This window comes from Heterocephalus glaber, unplaced genomic scaffold (genome assembly GCF_053883595.1).
Source record: "Heterocephalus glaber isolate CG9 unplaced genomic scaffold, H.glaber_assembly_v1.0 deba00001452, whole genome shotgun sequence".
NCBI classification, from domain to species: Eukaryota; Metazoa; Chordata; class Mammalia; order Rodentia; family Bathyergidae; genus Heterocephalus; species Heterocephalus glaber.
The window spans coordinates 10,114,206-10,133,757 of NW_028258302.1; the positions used below are offsets into that span (position 1 = coordinate 10,114,206).

Genomic DNA, 19,552 nt, shown 5'->3' on the forward strand with positions numbered 1-19,552 from the left:
AAATATATGTATGAGTGTACATGTGTGAGCCCCTCCCACAGATACATACATACGCAGGCACACACGTTTCTTGTGGCTTATGTCTTTTCTGGTTATCACCTCCAATTTTACCTGGAGGTGATTTTGTTTTTGCTTGTTTTCTTTCTTTTCTTAGGAAGAAAATTCCAAGGATTTTGAGAATAGAGCTTTTTGGAGTGTGGTAGAAAGCTTATGTCCAAGCCAGAACTAAGGGTATATTCAATCATTTTCAAGGATTAGAAGCCCAAGCATTTGAGTCATCCCTTCACATTCAAGGTACTCCCACATTGCCATTTGGACATGAACTCTAGATTTACACTGTTCTGGGTTATGCTGCTTAGTAATTTGATCACTGTTACTTTACCTTTCAGAACTTTTTTCCTCTATAATTACTGCTCTAAAGCAGTGCTAGAAAGGTGGAGCAGATAAAGGGAGGTTGGCTTTAACTGAATGTCTATTCTGTGCTGCACATGGTTCTAGGTGTTTTGCTTGCATTTTCTTAGTTACTTTTCTAATACTGTAACTCTTAATAATCAATGTAATTAGCACTGTTCTACAGATGAGGAAACTGAGGCCCATGGAGATTTAAGTAACCTGTCCAAGTTCTCACAGATAGGGCCAAGACAGGAATCAAAGCAGCTTTCTCATACTAAGCACCCCTTTCTCTTCCTTATAAATCATGCTGCCTCCCTGACACTGTGCCCAGCGCTTGGTGGGCATTCAGGAAAGGCAGGCTTCCTCTAGCCTTTCTCTCCAAAGCACTATGGAGCCATCATTTTTGTTCTATATTGCTTTTATATTAAATGATTGCAAGTGACTTTTGTAACCAGTACTAATATGACCAGCGAGATGTGTAGATAATTTATGTGAAATACTTATGAACAGGAAAGGCCTACATGTCCTAATTATTACATCGTGTGATTCCTGGGACACCAGAAAGCACCTGAGAGAGCTGTAGCTGGCAGATTTGCTAGGACTGACCCAAATTACTTGGGATGACCCTTGTAAGACAGCCTGTTAAATATAAGGCCACCAGGGCCGGGGATTTAGCTCAGTGGTTCCGCCGCCTGCCTAGCAAGCACAAGGTCCCGAGTTCGATCCCTGGTACCAAAAAAAAAAAAAAAAAAAAAAAAATATATATATATATATAAGGCCACAGTACCCCAGTTAATTTCATAAGAAGCAACTGGCTCAGAGTGGCCTAGACTGGTGTAAGTGCAAAGAATTCTGCCTTTTATGCATGGACTTGAAACTTTCGAGTCGTACAACAGCCAGTTGCTGACTCCTTGACTTCTGATAATTATAGGACCTCTATGGACCTCACTTTTCTTATGAGAAAAAAATGAAATAAACCCTGTATCAGAATTATTGTGAGGAATAAATAAGATTATTATATTAAAGCTCCTGTCCTGACCAAACAAGAGTAAATGGCAAGAAGTATTGTTATTTATCAGTACCAGGCCCAAGGATGCTGGCCTCTTAATGAATAAAAGATCATTTATATACCAAATGAAAGTCTTCACGAAAGAGGCAGTCTACTGTCCCTGCCAACCTCTCTTTAGACTGTGTCAACATGTTTAAAGCCCCATTCCCTTAATCTCCCCACAGGGGTTGTAAAAGGAAACTCTAATACTACACTCTGAAAAGCAGCTCTGGGAGGATCATACCAATAAGCACAGGAGAACAAAGCACCCTCACATAGTGCCTGCTTTACCAAGGCACTCTTAATAAAAAGACTTCCTTTATGAAAGTCAGCAAACACCTTAGCCCCTCATGCTACAAAATGTCAAACAATACCTATAGAGAATCCTGAGCCATGACAAGAGGAAGAAATGAGGGCTGCTCAAAACTTTCTAGATCCGTTTCTAGCACTCGAACAGTAATTCTGAAAGCCTGGTAATCCACTACTTCCATGACCCTGTTCTGCTTATGCTTGTCAGGAAGAAAGACTAGCCTACCTTTGGTTGCCCCAATCGCAAGCCAATTCAAGGCCAAGTTGGAATGATAGAAAATGGCAAGCTCTAAAAATGGCAAGAGTATGTGAGTGTGAGGTATGTGTGAGAAAGAGAAAGAGAGACAGAGACAGTGACAGATTTAATATGGAGAGATTTTATAGTATCCCTTTTTGTAGGCTTGGCTACTGAAACTTCTATTACAAATCCAAAAAATGCATAGCTCTAGTAACAGTAAAAAAAAAAAAAAGAATTGACTGAGATTATAGCATAAAGAATTTATCATTAGAAATAAGAAAGATTTTTCTAATTTGAAATTATTGAGGAAAATTATAGTTTTTCCCAAGGGAGAAAAAAATCATCTATTCTAACCTATCAGTCTGTTCCTGAGCTGGGTCCTGTCTTTTAAATGCATTATTTCTCCTACTTAAGAAACCTTGAAATCTGTAATGCTGTTCTATTCTGTCCATTTTGCAGAAGAGGAAAATGAGACACAAAGAGGTTAAGTAACTTTGCCAGGGTTGCATTCATATATACCATGACATAACAATGTTTATTCATTTTCATATTACTTAATTTCTCTTCCTTTTTCTGAACCCATGAAATTTTGCATATCTGTAGTTTTTGTTTCTAAAACGCTTTCTTGTGTCTGTGTTGGTTCAATTTTGCAAAACCTTTGTGAGGTGGGAGATAGGGTTTTATCATCTCTGCCTATGTGGATGCATCATTCCCAGCTGGAAAATGGTTTGACTAGGATCACCTATATATGCCTTTTGCAGTAACCTGGCCCCCATACCCATTATTCAACACCCCTTTCCTTCCATTTTCCCTCTCACTCTTTCCCAAACCAAATTTTACATGTGCCGGGCCCTGTTTATTGAGAGTAGTAATAAGGATCAAGAAATTTGAGTAAAAGTATTAGTGGCTACTGAGTTCCAAAAGTGCCCTCTCAGCAAACATCGCATTTTCATAGGCGCTTCAGTATCTTACCTGGAGGTGTTCATCAAGAGGTAAAATCTCCCAGCAGAGCTTCCAGCTATATTTATATAGCTTAACAAGCATTCACATTGCTGACCAGGTACTGTGTTAGAATTAGGGATCTAAAAATAAGAGTCCCTAGGGGCTGGGGATTTAGCTCAGTGGTTCTGGTGCCTGCCTCACAAGCGAAAGTTCCCAAGTTCAAACCCCAGTACCAAAAAAACTAAATAAATAAATAAAAATAAAAATAGAATCCCTGACTGATGAACAAAGTCAGATGGCCTGCTTTGTTATTGCAAGCCAGAAGAGGTTGGGGTATGCAAGGGAAGCCTCTAGGGGGTGCAGACATCATGGCTGAATGGCACAGGTTGACCAGGCTCTGGCCAGGGAGATGGGCTGGAGGGGCATAGGGAGAGGGCTGGACAGAAGGAAGAGTCTGGCAAAAAGCATGAGACACACTGTTGCCTGACTCTGGCACCTGCTGCGTGTGGAATCCACTAGGTGATGGGGCTGGAGAGAAGCAGGAAGGTCTGTGCCTGAGCAGTGCCAGTATTCTCCCCTTCCCATGGGCAGGTATTTTAGGGCCTTCAACAGGGAAGAAACTGTTTGGTGACTCTCCCCCATCCCACTGCTCTCCACCTTTTAGCCCCCTCTTTCAGGAACTTCAGAATGACCAAGGAGTGATTGAAAATACGGTGTGTGCTTAAATTTTTAAAAAATGTATCACAGTAAAAACACATTGCCATTAGTCCCCCTCAGAATACTCACCCTCACTTTGAACACACTCTGTCATTCTTGCCACTTTCTGAAGAAGTTCTAGAAGGCCTCTTTTGTGTCCTTATGCAGTTGATCAAAAATATGGTGAATACTGTTGCCAACTACCATCCAATAGAAAGGCAGGCCTATAAAAATATTACAGTGTGTCCTCATCCACTTCATTCACTGGTCTAGCACCGTGCAAGTTCTGACTCTCCCCCAAAGTCAAAATGACCATAAAAGTTATACGTTTTAAATTTATTCAGGACATCTAGGCAGCCATGACAGCATAACCAAAGACACTCACAAAAAGGACTTCCAGAACTGCTTCAAAAAGTGACAAGAATGATGGGATAAGTTGTTTGAAACTAAGGGGAATATTTTCAGGGAGATTAATGTCAATGTATATTTTACTGTAATAAAATTTTTAATTTAAACATTCACCATATTTGTATCACACCTTGTGTGTCATAAGACAGCTTCTTTTTAGAATCATGTAGAGTTGATAATGGAGCTCCTTAGAGCAGTAGCTTTCAGATTTTATGAGAATCAGAGTTCCCCAGAGGGCTTGTAAAGTCACAGGTCACTGAATACGTTCCTTGAATCTCTGATTTGGTAGGTCTGAAGTAGGGCACCAAAACTGGCATATTTGAAGAGTTTCCAAGGGGCTGAATTTTGAGAACCCTTGCCTTAAAGCAGGAAAAGCTGTCACATTAAAAGGCTTTTTTTTTTTTATGTCTTTGCACCCTTTTTTTTTTTACTGGTTTTATTTGACCTTTTTGGGCTGATCAGGATTAGTAGTAGTAGGGAATTTAATTCAGTATTTTCTAGGGTTCCCATAACAAAGTGCCACAAATTGTATGGCTGAAGACTAGAAGTGTGAAATCCGGTGTTAGCAGGACCATGGTCCCTGTGAAATCCTTCCCTGCCTCTTCCTAGCTTCTGATGGCTCCAAGCAATCTTGGCTTGTGGTAGCATGGCTGTGGTTCTTCCTCCATTTTCATAAGATTATCTTATCTTATCCCTGTGTGGGCCTGTCTCTTTACGTGACCTTTTAAAATAGGAACACCACTTATATTGGGTTAAGGGCTCAAAGGAGATTCAGGATGTATATTGCCCTCCTTTGAAGCAATGAGACTAGAGGTGCCTGAGTATAGACAAACTCACTTCATTCCTGAGTCCCCAAATACTCGGCATGTACAGAACATGCCTCAAACTAATGTCCCTTCCAAAAAAAGTTCAAATCCTTCTTTTTCTTCTTCATATTCTTCTACTAACCTGTACCAGCTTGTAATATAAATATGTGATATAATCTGCCTTTTATAAATTATGAAGAAAATAGTAAGATTTCAGAAAAAGGTTATGTACGTTTAGGTTACGTTTCTCAATGGTATCATTCTGTTTTGACTGCCAGGACTAGGTGATTGGCTTTAACTCCATGTCCTTCACTTCTTTGTTGGCCTTTATTTACTTCAGTTTCTAGAGAGACTAAAGGTGGCAACATGCAGAGGTCTGGGGAGAGAGAGAGCAGGTCTTGAGGAGTTTTGAGTTGAGTCCATTTGGACTGCTCCCAGTGTGTCAGTCGCACCAGACTCCTGCCAGCGGCAGATTATGACCCATACAAATCAAGCTACTTAGGTTCATGCAGCAATGTGGAGGTGTAAGGATGTCTCCCCTAGGCCTCCTAAGTCTTGGGAGTTGAGACCTCTTCTCTTATCACCTTGTATCTCGGAGAGAGAGGCAACCAAAGAGGAACTTTGTCATCCTGCCTTTTCATACTTTCCACACATAAGCTGTACAGGCATAATACCAGCAGCAGCTATTATGGAGCTGACTAGACCTCTCATTTCCTGTCAAGCTCTGATTCCATTAGAAAACCCTCACCCGCCTTACCCCAGGGCTTTAGACTGGGTTTGGAGAGCTCTGTTTTCAGTATCTTTCCCCTCTGCTCCCTTGGAACACTGTCACAGCTGTAATCCACAGCAAATGGATTTCCCTGACCCTGGGGACAAAGGCCTAGTGTTTCCTAGACTTGGTGGCTCCTGGAAGGCAGAGCCATCAGCATTTCTCCAGCTGCTGGTCTCAGGCCCTGTGGGCAGCAGGGACCTGTAATAAGATCACTATCCAAGCCAGTTACAGTCAGCACATCATTCAAAGTGACCCCTTGTGGTTGGGAGGAGAGAACTGACTGAAATAGGAATCACAGCCCTTTAGAGCTTGGGCTCACACAAAACCACACAGTGAGTTGGAACCCACAGAAAAACAGACTTCCCATTCTGGCTGTCACCCGTGAGTGAGATTAGGCTGTGGTTCACAGTGGGAGTGCATAGAGATGGGTGGCCTTGAGGGAGAAATAAGGCAGTCATGTGAAGGAAGAGAAGGAAGGAATGAGAGAGGAAATTAAAACAATAGGAATGGGTAAAATACTTGAAGCACAAATACTGTGAAAGTTTTAGGATTCAGGTTTTCTAGTGTGGGATGCTAGATGGCAGGATGTAATGATAGTCCACAGACTCTGCAGTGGCCCCCACTGAAACTCCAGCATGCCTCCTTCTCTTCCCATAGGCCCCAAGCCTTGAGGTAGGGGGAGATAAGAATGGGGAAATACAAAGCTTTGCTGCAAAGAGTGGAACTATAGAAGAAAAACTCAAAAACTGCTATAATGACCCATACTTCCTGATTAGTTTTTCTAAACTCAAGTTCCCTGCAACTAGAAGACCAATGAAAATGTAACATATGCCAAGACTTTTGCTTTGCTTTGTCCTCAGAGACTTTCCAGTCCTCTGGTTGAGTAAGTCCCCACTACAATAAGTCCAGTAGGCTTACGGGGTGCCTTCCATCACACTGGAGGAGGGTCAAAGGAGCCAGGTCACAATGATAACACCCAAAAAAATTGGGCCTCTGTTTTTGCACAGAAAAATGGGGGAGATATGGTAATGTTCAAGTTCTTAAACTGGTTGATGGGTACACATGCATAGAATCTTTTCTATATATATTATAGAGAGAGATTTGTTAGTATAAAATGTTTGATAAACATTAGTAAGTAGGGGATTAAATTCCATGATCTCAGATTTTTTCCAGTTCTAAAACTCCACTATGCTCTGACATGGACTGTGCTCAATGTCATTGAAGTAATGGCTCAAGGTGAGATTATGCCTGAAGCTGTAGGGTTTGAATTCCAGTTATGTGATTGCCTTAGATAAATTCATTAAATAAGTCTCTTATTGACAAAACTGAAATATGAATAACTGCCTCATAGGAGAGGTCATAAGTATATATAAAGCATCTATTGTAGTGCTTGACAAGTAGTAGGTACTCAATAAATAATCACTGTTGACAATTTAAACACCATTAGTGGAAGATATGGAAACTAAATCACAGATAGTTTATGTTTTAAACTAGTTGACTTCTGCAGATGAGGTGAAAATTAAACTACACTTTCAGATGAGCAATACAATGGAGTGTGGTACATTTCCATAAATGTTGCTCAACAAGCATTTATGGCATGAAGTACCAGGTATCCATGAGAAACTGTGACATGATCCCTCCAGGAGTGCAGAATCCAGTGAGGAAGATGAATCCCCCCAAGCAAATCAATTCCTTGCAGCACTACATTGTGCATGCTAGGACAGAGACAAGTACCAAAAGCTGTGAGAGCAGCCCTCTAACTGGATGGCTTAAAGGAGAAATTCAGGCTGAATTTGAAGGAAGTAGGAAAAGAGTTTGAAGAGGCTACATTCAGTGTGTATTTCACAAGAGAGGCTCAGATTATGCTGAAAAGCTAAGGAGTTGGTTAAATGGAAGGGAGGCATTTCAGGGAAAGGGAGCAGCATGAGTAACTCACAGCAATCAACCCAGAGGTAGCAAATAGCAAGGCTTCAGGCCACTGAGAAAAATGCTGAGCCCAGTGGGAGTATAGTGTGGAAAAGTAGTGGAAAATGAAGTGAGGCAGGCAGGCAGGGTCAGACCTGGGAGACTTAGCATATGCACTGAGCAGTTTAGAGAGGAACTGAGTGGGCCCGGGAATGCACACTGGTAATTCCACAAATGATGTAAGTACAACTGGATAGCCCAAACAGAATTATCATATGATCCAGGAATTTCACTTTTACTCATATATCCAAAGAATTAAAAGCAAAGATTCAAATAGATACTTATATGCCAGTGTTCATTGCAGGCTTTTTCATAATAGCCATAGTCAAAAGGTGGAAATGACGAGTGTTCATCAACAGATAAAGGGACGAACAGAATGTGGTATATATGCACATGCACTGGAATATTATTCAACCATAAGAAGGAAGGAAATTTTCATACAGGCTACAACATGAATGAACCTTGAAAACATTATGCTAAATTTAAATAAACCAGACACAAAAGAACTGATATTGTATGATTCTGCATATATGAAATATGTAGAAAAGGCAAATTCATAAAAACAGAAAGTAGATTAGAGGCTACCAGGGCCTGCATAGGAAGATGGGGGAATAGAGGGTTATTGCTTAATAGTTGCAGAATTTTTGTTTCGGATGATGAAAAAGTTCTGAAAATAGTGGTAATAATTGCACAATATTGTGAGTGTAGTAAATATTAGTGAACTGCACATTTTAAAATGATTAATACCCTGATCCTCTAGTCAGAGTTGGTCCCTCCTTCCCTCCCTCCCTCTGTCCTGTGCACGAGTGATTGAGAGAGAGCCAAAGAGAGAGAACAGTCCGGAGAGTGAGAGAAAGCAAAGAGTGCCGTTGGATAACAGCTGTAGCTACCAAAAGCATGCGCTAGGACAGAGAGTGCCAGAGAGACAGAGCATGTTGCGAGCATGCGCTATGTAGGGAGTACAGTGTATGTGCATGCACACAAATGAGAGAGAATGTGTTTGATCAGGCCCAAGGGGCAGAGATCCTGAGATCAGAAAGGACTGGAGCTTAAGTGGCAAGGGAGCCACAGAGGGGCCGGTCAAGGGCCAGGGGCTGGAGACAACAAAGATAAGATTAGGAGAGATAGAGCTGTTAGTGAATGGGAACAACCAGGCAGGATCCATCACATGAAGAGAGTGAGAAAGGAAATGATACTGAGGGGAACGTGCTTCTATTCCAGAGAGCCAGAGCACAATGAGGTGAGTGCACACAGGAGGCAGCCATAGGAGACCTGTGGGGACAGTGCAGTCAGGTGTGAGCAAAGGTATGAGAGAGGATAGGACCAAGGACAAAACCAGGGGCCAGGGGAGCAGCAGCTGGTGAGACAGACCCAGCAAAGGAGGGAGGAGGCTAAAGCCAAGAACAAATGCAGCGGGAGTGAAGAGAGAAAGTAAAGGCATGCTGGCTGGCAGCAGGAAGGAGACAGGTGGGCAGAAGCCAGGAGGTGCTTTGTGCTTGTGGCCCCAACTTGCTCAGGTAAGTCTCTCACCTCTGCATGTAGAAGCAGTAGCTGTCCTTGCCAATGCAATTTTTCTATAAAGGGATGCCATGCTGTCTTTAGCATCTGACATTTCTCAACAACAGTTGAGTACATAGTGTCCACCCAGCTGCAAAAAAAATAGAAAGAAAAAAGAACTAAGTCTCAATCATTCATAATGTAGATATCTTATCCTTCTAATTTCCTGTGACTGCTAGCCTATCTTTCCATTTTATTTTTTATGAGTGCTTTAGTTGAGATTTCCTAGAGCTGGATGAAAAGCAAGAACTGAAATGCAATACTGGTCAATATTTGGAGAGAGAGAAGTAAGGCCTTGAACCAAGAGAAGACCTTGCGATCCTATGGGGTATACCATGTTTGGACAGAACTGTCATTTCCTGATTTTTTGCTCAGTGATCCTTAAAACTGCAATTGAATCTCCTCTGGACAACTAGTTTTCAGTTTCTGCAAGGTCAGGAATTATGGCTTCTGTTACTTTCCACCCAGCCTAGGCTTCCCTCCTTGGAACATAGATAAGATGGATTTTGCATAGCAGGGCACAAGAAATACTTCTAACTTTGCTGTGTCATTAATTCCTGCGTCTATCATACATGCCCTTAACAAGTGAGTAGCCATAATGAGGGCCATTGCAGTTCAGAACAAAGAGAATTCATGACAGTGGTCTGACCCTGTGGCAGTAAGAGCAGACACAGAAATATTAGGCGAAATCTCTGCATAAAGACCCAGGTCACATGCACAGTTTGCAGATGGGCACACCACCTTGGAAGCCAAACTCAACTTGCTGCCTCCCACCTGACAATGGCCTAGATTTTCTGACCCCCAAAATTTCTGCCTTTTACCCTTCACCCATACCTTTTTAACCCACAGTGAAACCCACCCATTCTGAAGAAGGCAGCTTGAAGAATGGTAACCCCTAAAATTAGCAGCATTACAGAGATGACAACAGAACACTAATGCCTGTTTTGCACTAATCAATCTTTAATGTGAAAAATTATATGTTCTTCTTTTACTAAATTGGTGAGATGTAAAAGCAGAGGACTGAATGTCTGTGATTGGGTGCCAGTGAATCATTATTGATTGTTACATGTGGGAAGGAGTGAGTAAAAAGAAAAGTTTATACATAGAAATGAGGATTTGGGAAATAGTATGAAAGAAGAAAAGAAGAACTTGAACTCAAATCTGGATGTGCCTCTCCTACCACTCAGTCCTTCTTTCTTGAGGCCTCTCCATACCAGGTACATAGGAATTCCTCAAGGAAATGTGTAGTTTCCAGTTGTGTGTCTGGACCACAGGAGATGGAATTTCTGGGCCTCATTAATGACTGGGACAAGAGGTCTCTAGAGGCTCTGCCAGTTCCATCTTGGGAGAAGCCTGGTCTGTTGGCACCAGACGGTGGGAACCAGACTGTGCAATATTTATAACCACAACAACAGCTGGTGCTTGCTTATGGAGGACTCCGTGAGTGCTTGACACCTGCCAAGCACTTTGTATCACCATTTACTTTCTGCTTGCAGTGGTCCATAGACCATCACATTTGACAAATTAATAAGCAGATGGCCACACAAGTGAGCCTTGCCAAGGTTTCCTAGCTAGAAAGTGGAAAAGCTAAGTCTTTCTCATTCCAAAACCTGAAATTTTAACCAAATCATTCCAGTCTCCTGCTCCATACTAGACTCAAAAGGCACTCAGTAAGTACTTAATAAAGAAAACAGAGATTCCAAAGTTCTTCTGGCTTTGAAAACAGAATAACACTTCCATTTATTTTATTACCTCTTTATTTTCCTTTTCTCTCATTCTGTTGTTGCTAGATTTTGCTTTCTAGTATCAGGGATTGAACCCAGGGCCTCAGCACTGATGCAGGTTCCTAGTCCTTTAAACTTTTTTGTCCTTTTTTTTTTTTTTTTTTTGAGTTGAGGTCTTGCTGAGTCACTAAGTTGTCCAGACTGGACTGGAACCTGCCTCAACCTCCCAGAGTGCTAGGATTACAGATGTGCACCACCAGGTCCAGTTTCTAGATTTTCAGTCCTACTTTCGTCACTATCTGGCATATGGACCAACAATAAGTTCCCTGATGTTCATTTCCTCATCCCACAGATGAAGAGCTTGACAGGGTGATGATCCCTAAGATCACTACCAGTTAGAAAATACAGGAAATCTGTCTCCTTTGCTAGTTTTACCTCTGCTGGCAGAAGGAACAGGTCACATAGGCTTTAGAATCAGGCGGACTTGATTTCAAACCTCACCTAACGAACCAAGTCTGGCCCCATCCTTTTGGTGATAACTGTGTTTTGAAACCTCAGTTCACAGGTAGCCTCATGCTGGGCCAGCTGAGCAACTGATGACCATACAGTCCTCCCTTGTCCACAGAGGATTGGTTCCAGCACTCCTGGAAGATACCAAAATCTGCAGATGCTCAAGTCCCTCACATAAAATGGTGTAATATTTGCATATCCTCCCACATACTTATATCATCTCTAGATTATTTATACTACCTACTACAATTAAATTCTATGCAAATAGTTGTTATACCATATTATTGAGGGAATAATGGCAAGAAAAAAAGTCTATACATGTTCCATACAGATATTTTTTTCCCCAAATATTTTCCATCCAAGGGTAGTTGAATTCACGATGTGGAGCACCTGAATATAGAGGCCCAACAGCATGTCCATTCTCTAATAAGCATTTGCTAAACACTTCACTCCTGCCTCTTCCCTCCTAGCATCTGCCTGCTCTTCTACCATCTGAGCACCCTGACTGTGCCACTCTGTAGGCCATGGAGAATGAGCTGCCAGTCCCACACACGTCCAGCAGTGCCGGTGCCACGAGCAGCACCAGTGGAGCCAATAGCAGCAGTGGCTGCAGCAATAGCAGCAGTGGTGGCAATGGCCGCCCCACTGGGCCCCAGATTTCTGTGTACAGTGGTATTCCTGACCGGCAGACTGTGCAGGTAAGGTTCTAATTTGTCCAGGAATTGTATTGCTTCATCACCTACAGGGCTGGCCAGGAGAAGGTATAGGCATGGTCTTGTAGAATAACCTGGAGGGCTTCATAGTGAGCAAAAAGGAGCAAGTTCATGGATATATATGTGTGCATAGAGGAGGGGAAGTGATGCAAGGTGGGCCAAATCAAAGAAGTTTGGAGAGAGGAAGAGTATTTAGCAAATCAGAAAAAAAAAAAACAAACCCTCTCTTACTTGATGGTGTAGATCCTTGAGTGCTGTTTTGGGAAAATAGGTGTGTGAAGGTATAAAGGGCAGACAAGAAAAAAATGATAAATATGAAAAATGACTGGAGGGCCTGGGATTTTAGCTCAGTGGTTTCGCAGCCTGCTGCGCAAGCACAAAGACCTGAGTTCAATCCCCAATACCAAAAAAAAAATGACTGGAGGCTGCTCAACTATAACCCAAACCCATTATCTAAATGAGTGCTCTATGAGGAACAGATCTAAGTTTCTCAAAGGCAGAAGACCAAAAAAGAATCCCCAAAGAGTCCTTTGTCTTTGAGGCTTTTTTCCTTGCTTTCCTAGAGGTTGCAAAGACCATTCACACAGCCAGCTCTCAGGTGACTATACACTGTTTCAAAATGCTATTATGACCATGCATTGCTGTCTGCTATCTGCTCAGCATGATACTAAAATTTTGCATATTTATCTTCTTCCCAGCTATGAGAATAGTTATTATTAGGCACAGTTGTATAATTGATAAAATGGGGGAGGCTCAGAAAAAGTAATAACTTGTCCAAGGCCACTGAACAAAAAAAATTGAACCTAGCTCTCCTCCTACACCTGTGTTGTTAATCACAACAATATCTGTTTTCAGTTCCTGAATGATACAGGGAGAAAAGAGAAACTGCAGCTGAGAAATACTTACTCTAAATAACATTGTTACAATTTGGATATATTAGAAGAATGACCTCATCCTGCATTGGCTCTAGGTCTCGATAAGGGAATGGGGGAGAACTCACAGGAGACAGTGAGAAGCTTGAGAAATCTGATTAAAGAAGAGACCATCATATGCTCTGGACTGTCCCCTCTCCCAGTTTTCTCTGCCCACACTTTAAACCATGTTTCTTGCTCCCACTCTTGCCCAGCTCCAGCCTCTTCTCCTGGCCCCTTCACGCCTGAGTATTATAGCTTGGGTTTCTAGGATCTGGCATTAGATTATGCCTGCCTCCTACAACACCTCAGAAATCTAGGTAAAGGGGTACAGGGTTCCTCTTCTGACAAGTGAAGTAAGCCAAGGTTGCATTCTGGCCCCTAGGCAGAACCCCTGAGGGCTGCTCCTGACTCCATTCAGTGACACCCTCTGTGAGGAGGAGTCACAGAACCAGCCACTGCTGCTGGATCGCTTCGGGGGTCACTTTCAGAGTCCAAGAAAGACAGAAAAGGCTAGGTAGTAGGAGGAAATAATTCCAGGGACAGCAGGGGATAAAAAGAGAATGGAGTTCATATCGACAGGATCCCAGAGAGGAAAGTACCCTGAAGGAGAGAGGAATTAAGGAAGTACGCACAAGCACTAGGGGTGTGGGAGGTGTCTGGGGAGATACCAGAGCCCTTGCAGGATCTGTCTGTTTTCACAGAACCCCAGATCTGAGCACGAGCTTTTGTCCTGGAACAGAACAGGAATCAAACTAAGCTAGAGAGATCCTGGACAGAGGGGCAAGGCCCAGCAACAGGAGCAGCCCTGGTCAGAGACTGCAGAGAACTAAGAGCAAGAAATAGACCAATGCCTGGCCAAGGCCAGTGGAAGGGATGGGTGAGTGGGCTGGGGCAGAAAGGAAAAGAAATGTCTCTGAGCCTCCTGAGAAAAAGACAGAGGGTCTTAGGACCACAGAAAAGCATTCACTTTTCTTTGTTCCTGGGGGTGGTGGAGGACCAGAGAATAGCCTTTTATCATTTCCTAGAGACTGCTGCTCACCATCAAGAAGGATGGAATAGGCAATAACCCCAGAGAATGGGAGGCAGTAGCTAAAAAGAGGGAGCAAAGGACAGAAAAGGCAAGAGAGAGAGAATCAAAGTGGAATGTATAATCCCTGTGGCATAGGCCTGTTCTGCAAGGCTAAAGCCACCTTCTCAGGGGCTACTAGGAGTTTCTGGGAGCTGTGGGCAGAACCTGGGGAGGAGAACCAGGTCAGACTTGAAGCCCTCCTTCCCGGGGCTGTTGGTTGCCTTGGCATGAGTCTCAGTTTGGCCACTGCTGCTGAACCTGGAGCAGGCCCGGCTTGCTTGGCTTTTCTTTCCAGCCCCTTTTGGTGCTCTGCCTTATTAAGCTTTTCCCTCACCTGCAGGCTGCAGAGTGGTGGGGGAGAGGAGCACCTGCCAGGCTGGCATGGGAGGCTCTATCTCCCTACCAGTAGTTTAGAGCAGTGGTATGTGCTTTTGACTGTTCTTGTGACAGCTGATCCAGGAGCAGGCGTGAAAGGGAGGAGCCCAAGACAGGCATTATAGCAAAATAGTTATAAAGTTCTGTGAACAGCTGTCTCCCTGGCCCCTACTCCCACTCCAAGAGGACTGATGGGTTACAGTGGTGGTCACAGATCTGCACTACCTCTCTTGAGTAGCCAGGAAGAACTGAGGTAACAAGGCATGACTGCAGAAGGGCCTGTGGTATGGGAGGGGATAGCTCCAGCTCCCCTGCCACCCTCCCAGGTGATCCAGCAGGCCTTGCACCGGCAGCCCAGCACAGCAGCTCAGTACCTGCAGCAGATGTATGCCGCTCAGCAGCAGCACCTCATGCTGCAGACAGCCGCCCTGCAGCAGCAGCAGCTCAGCAGTGCCCAGCTCCAGAGCCTGGCAGCCGTACAGCAGGTGAGAATCACAGGGCATAGGCACCAAGGCTCCTTTGGGTTGAGGTTGTGCGAGTAACAGGGAAAGGAGGCAGGTATGCCCCATGCAACTCATGCATCCTCTTACAGTGATCAGAAGGCCGTCACAAAGCAGGCACTGTTGCCATCATGTCCTGTTAGTAGATGAGGAACACAGCTCCAGCTTGGTCACAGAGCCAGTGAGTGGAGTGGCTAGAATTCTGCCCTGGGCAGCCCAGGGAAGAAGTGCTGAGAGAGCCCCTTTCTACCCATTCTACCACACTACTGGGGAGGGACCACAACTCTAGAGAAGTGCTCACAAGAGCTTGTCCGTCTGGCACTGCACTCTCTCCTCCCAGTGACTCTTGAGAAGAACACATTCATTCATGCATTTATTTGTCATTTGACAAAATGTTTTATGCACCTACTGCATATAATGCTCATGTCATGGATATACTGTGGACTCTGTCCTTTTAGAGCTTTAGAGTGAGGAGACAGCAAGTAAACAACTGAAATAGACAAACAAACTATTTAACTCTCTAAGTTGTGATAAGCTGTGACCAAGAAGAACAGACTGCTATGAATGAAGGACAGAGGATGGTCCTGCTTTGGGTGGTCAGAGACTATTGACGGATAGGAAGAAGCTGGCCAGAGCAGAAAGCCAGGCCAGACATTCAGGTCGCGTGGGTCGGGTGGAGCACTGGGGAGAGCTGGGAATGCTGAGCAGTAGTAATGGCTGGCAGAGGGCTCAGTGTCAGGCTCAGTTCAGTCTTCTCAGCAACCCTTCAAGGTAGGCACAAACTGGGCTCTTGCTCAGAACCACATGAGCGAGGCAGGTGGGACTGTGCTCCAGAGGCTACTGTCTTCACCATGGTCCCAGGTACTCCCTGGAAGATGAGGGCCCAAGAATGAGTGACTTGGGAGAATGGGGGTAGGGAGTGAGATGCTAGTGATTAGTTTGTTCTTTTCCAGGCAAGCCTGGTGGCCAACAGACAAGCGAGTACTTCTGGCAGCAGTGTGTCTGCACAGGCCCCAGCCCAGTCATCTTCGGTGAGTAGGGTAGGGCAGCAAGCAGAGTCTACAGCTCTGGACCAGCTCCTTCCTCCTTCCATGAAATGCTTATGAGTTTCTAGACCCAGTTGTGGGGACTCCTTAGCCACATGGGATCATGGTTGGAATCTACTGTTCTTACGAAGGGAGGAAAAATATATGGCCTCTTTCTAACCCTTATATTAACTAACACCTGTCATCTTCCCACTGTCAAGCCTCTGTTGTTACCTCAGTTTTCTCAATATCACATCCTCTCTGCACCAAGACCAGGGGGAAGCTCCCAGGCTCAAGCACCAGAGATGGTCCTAAGGGAGACTGTAAATCCAAGGGGCAGAAGAGGAGGAAGAGCAAGAAGTAGATGAGGAGGACACCATTCACCCCCTAGAACCTCCTGTTTCCTACTTCATGTATCTCTCTTACCAGATCAACCTGGCAGCCTCCCCAGCAGCAGCCCAGCTCATCAACCGGGCCCAGAGTGTCAATCCAGCCACAGCCTCAGGCCTTGCCCAGCAGGCTGTGCTCTTGGGCAACACATCTTCTCCAGCCCTGACTGCAAGCCAAGCACAGATGTATCTCAGGGCGCAGATGGTAAGTACTTACTTGGCTCTGGGGCTGGGAGGGAAAAGAGAGAAGTTGGGATTGAGGTGAATAAAGAAGGAGGGTGGAGCACTGGAGGCTGGGGGCAAGAAAAAGCGGGTAGAATAAAGAAGGGTGGGCCTGGAAGGCTGAGTGGGACCTGGTTTTGTAAGCTCCTCAACTCAAGGAAGGATGGGTTCCAAGCTGAAAGAGTTACCCAGGATGTCACCCTTGCTTCTCCTCCTGGAGTGAAACCAAATATCAGAAACTGCTTTTCAGATCCAATTAGGTAGACAGTGCAGGGCTCCATGCCCAGATGGTCCTCAGCACTCAGACTGTAAGATGAGCAGATGCACAGACACCAGGTGCTCCACAGAAATGGGATCATCCTCACATGGCAGTTCTTCAAGGACTGCCCGCCTCTAACTCAGAGGCCAAAGGTGCATTGTAGCCCAAGGGGGTAAACTTCAAGGCCAGCTGCTGTTGCTGCTGCTGTTACCACTGCCCTCCCAGCTGGGCCTCCCTTCTACTAAGGGACAGGGGAGCTGAACTGGACAGAATACATCCAGTATACATCTCAACAATATGCCTGGAATCTTTCCTTTGTACCTGTCCCTAAGAGGAGAAAAGGGCCCTCTACGATTCCGGAGAATTTCCTGGAACAACAGCAGCATTCTCCCTAGGAGGCAGGAACATACAGTGTTACTATGTTAGATTCCAAGCACAAAGTCATATTTCATACTTCCCATGCTGAAGAATTTTCCCTGTGGCTCCATGTCACACCATCCTGAAGACAGTGCAGCCCTGCCCCTCCCTTTTCTCTTATGGCCAGAACTTGACAGCTGGAGCTTTTCCGGTCCTGTTCCCACACCTATGTTCATGGCTCCAAGTCATTGTTTGAGGCACATCTCCATTCCCAGGGAATCCTTCTTAGACACACAGCATAAAATAGACTTCCACTTCCCCAGCAAACTGCCAGCCATAATGACCCCACCCAAATCTGCCTTCACGTTCACTCTAGTCATTCCCACATCTCACTCAGCACCCCAACTGGGGTCCTGACATCTGCCTGCTGCCCCTCAACATCAGGACATACACCCAGAGGAGCAAGCCCTGATGCATCACCTCAGAGCTGCAGGGAAAGCACCCTGGCACCAGTTTACCCACACAGACAGAGCTAGACCCACCTGCAGGTGGAGGTGCCAGGCAAGGAACATCGATAGCCTGTGCCCCTCCAGCTGAGACTGAGATGCAACCACAGATCTAGGCTGTCTGCTTCTTCTGACATTGCTGCCTTTAGGTCCCTGAGTAAAAATTTGAATAGAAAATGATCAGAAGCATACATCTGATCTAAATCCTTCTATAGGAGAGTCTTGTTCCAACCTAGCCCTGGAGTCAGGGTAGCTTAAACCTGGGAAATAATCCTCAGGCATCTGCCCAGGGTCTCTCCTTGCCAGGATTCTGAGGAAAGAATGGCTTCAGCATGTCCCAAGAATATTGGTTCCCTCCAGGATGAAGCCCCAGAATAGCCTCTGAGACCCCACACCATCACTGCCCAGCCTGGGTCAGCATGATACAAGCCTCTTGAGACATTCGAGCAGTCCCTTAGGACTCCTGCCCTGTCTTGCCTCCAATTTTTATTTTCCTAGCCATCCTCATGTCTACCTTGGCTAAACTCTTCTGCCCTTTGGCTGAGCTCACGTTGGGCGGGTAAAAGGCACCTTGTTTCCTGTGATTCCAGGCCCAGCCAGGTAACCTGGTACAGGTAGCTAGGACCCTAGGCGGCACTGTTCCTTTGTCCCCTCAGCTCATCTTCACGCCCACGGCCACCGTCGCTACTGTGCAGCCTGAGCTCGGCACTGGCTCCCCCGCCCGGCCCCCAACCCCCGCCCAGGTGAGGATCCCATGCTTGTGGGCGGGCAAGGGTGGGCAGCTCTGTAGAAGGGTAGGTTGCTGGGGATGGGTGGCCCTAGAGGAGTGTTGAGTCTTTGGAAAGGCTGGACTCTTTTAGGGAAGCAGGTGCTCCCAGACTTGCTCTTTCATTCCCATCCAGATGGCCTCAGCCCTCCTTGATTCTATTTTCTTCTCAAATATAGTTAGGAATCAAAGGACAGCATTCTGAGGCTTTAGTACCCTATACTTCCCTCTCATCTCTGGGATAATTTGCTTTTCCATTGCTGCTTTGCAAGTGGAAAATCCCACTCTGGTAATATACACTGGCCATTGCTAGGAATCAGGGAAAATAGCACAGAAGAGAAAATATGGATGTGCCCTGGGTTCCTCCCTTCTGTTGGGAGCACACGGGTGCTACTATGGCAGTGAAGATCCTGTGGGCAGCTGGGAAAGGAGAATTTCTCATTCCCATCTCCCCACCCCATCTCCAAATGGAGCCAGAACTGGAGGATTGGGTAGCAAGGACATGAGAATCTGGCACAGCATCCACATGTCCAGCAGAGGGCGCCAGGGACCAGGCTAAATAAGTATGCCAGGTGTCTTGAAAAGCCCTACAGTTAACCTTATTCTAAGGACAAGATAATCCTTTGACTGGTGGCCTTACTAGTCAATTAACTTTCACTTCTTCCCTGGCTTTTTACAGCATGGGAAGCTCCATGCTCCACTGTATCTGGAGATTATTTCTCAGTGTATCTATCCAATTCTGATAGCTTGGGGGAGGAAAGAGGCTAGGAACAGTGAGGAGCCTGGCCTCCCTGCCTTTGCCTGCCCCAGCCTGGACGTCAGTCATTTGTCAGAATTCAGTTCCTACTGTTGGTGGACCCAATCATGAGTGATCTTTTTGTCCTCTTTAGATACTCCATCTGCTCCTGGTTCTTTCAGCGTCTGTCTGTCTCTGTCTCTCTATTTCTATTTCTGTCTCTGTCTCTGTCTCTCTGTTTCTCTCTCTCTCCACCCGGCCCCCTCTGATTTTACAACCCACTATCATGTTCGGGCCACTCCTGAATCCATCCCAAACTTCTTCTCTTAGTTATGTGTTGGCATTACGCCTAC

The 19,552-nt window shown here is 45.1% G+C and overlaps 1 protein-coding gene across 3 annotated transcripts in view; it reads left to right on the forward strand.

The window, feature by feature from the left end:
- Positions 1 to 19,552, forward strand: part of Phc2 (polyhomeotic homolog 2) — a 103,030-nt gene that overhangs the window by 42,432 nt on the left and 41,046 nt on the right. For 2 of the 3 annotated variants that reach the window (XM_021263285.1, XM_021263284.2), the window contains exons 2-6: positions 11,839 to 12,066; positions 14,766 to 14,924; positions 15,893 to 15,970; positions 16,394 to 16,558; positions 18,288 to 18,440. In XM_021263285.1, coding sequence (XP_021118944.1) covers positions 11,893 to 12,066; positions 14,766 to 14,924; positions 15,893 to 15,970; positions 16,394 to 16,558; positions 18,288 to 18,440 — 729 coding nt within the window. In that variant the 5' untranslated portion in view covers positions 11,839 to 11,892. The remainder of the gene's footprint in view (positions 1 to 11,838; positions 12,067 to 14,765; positions 14,925 to 15,892; positions 15,971 to 16,393; positions 16,559 to 18,287; positions 18,441 to 19,552) is intronic. The other variant, XM_087215353.1, reaches the window with a different exon arrangement.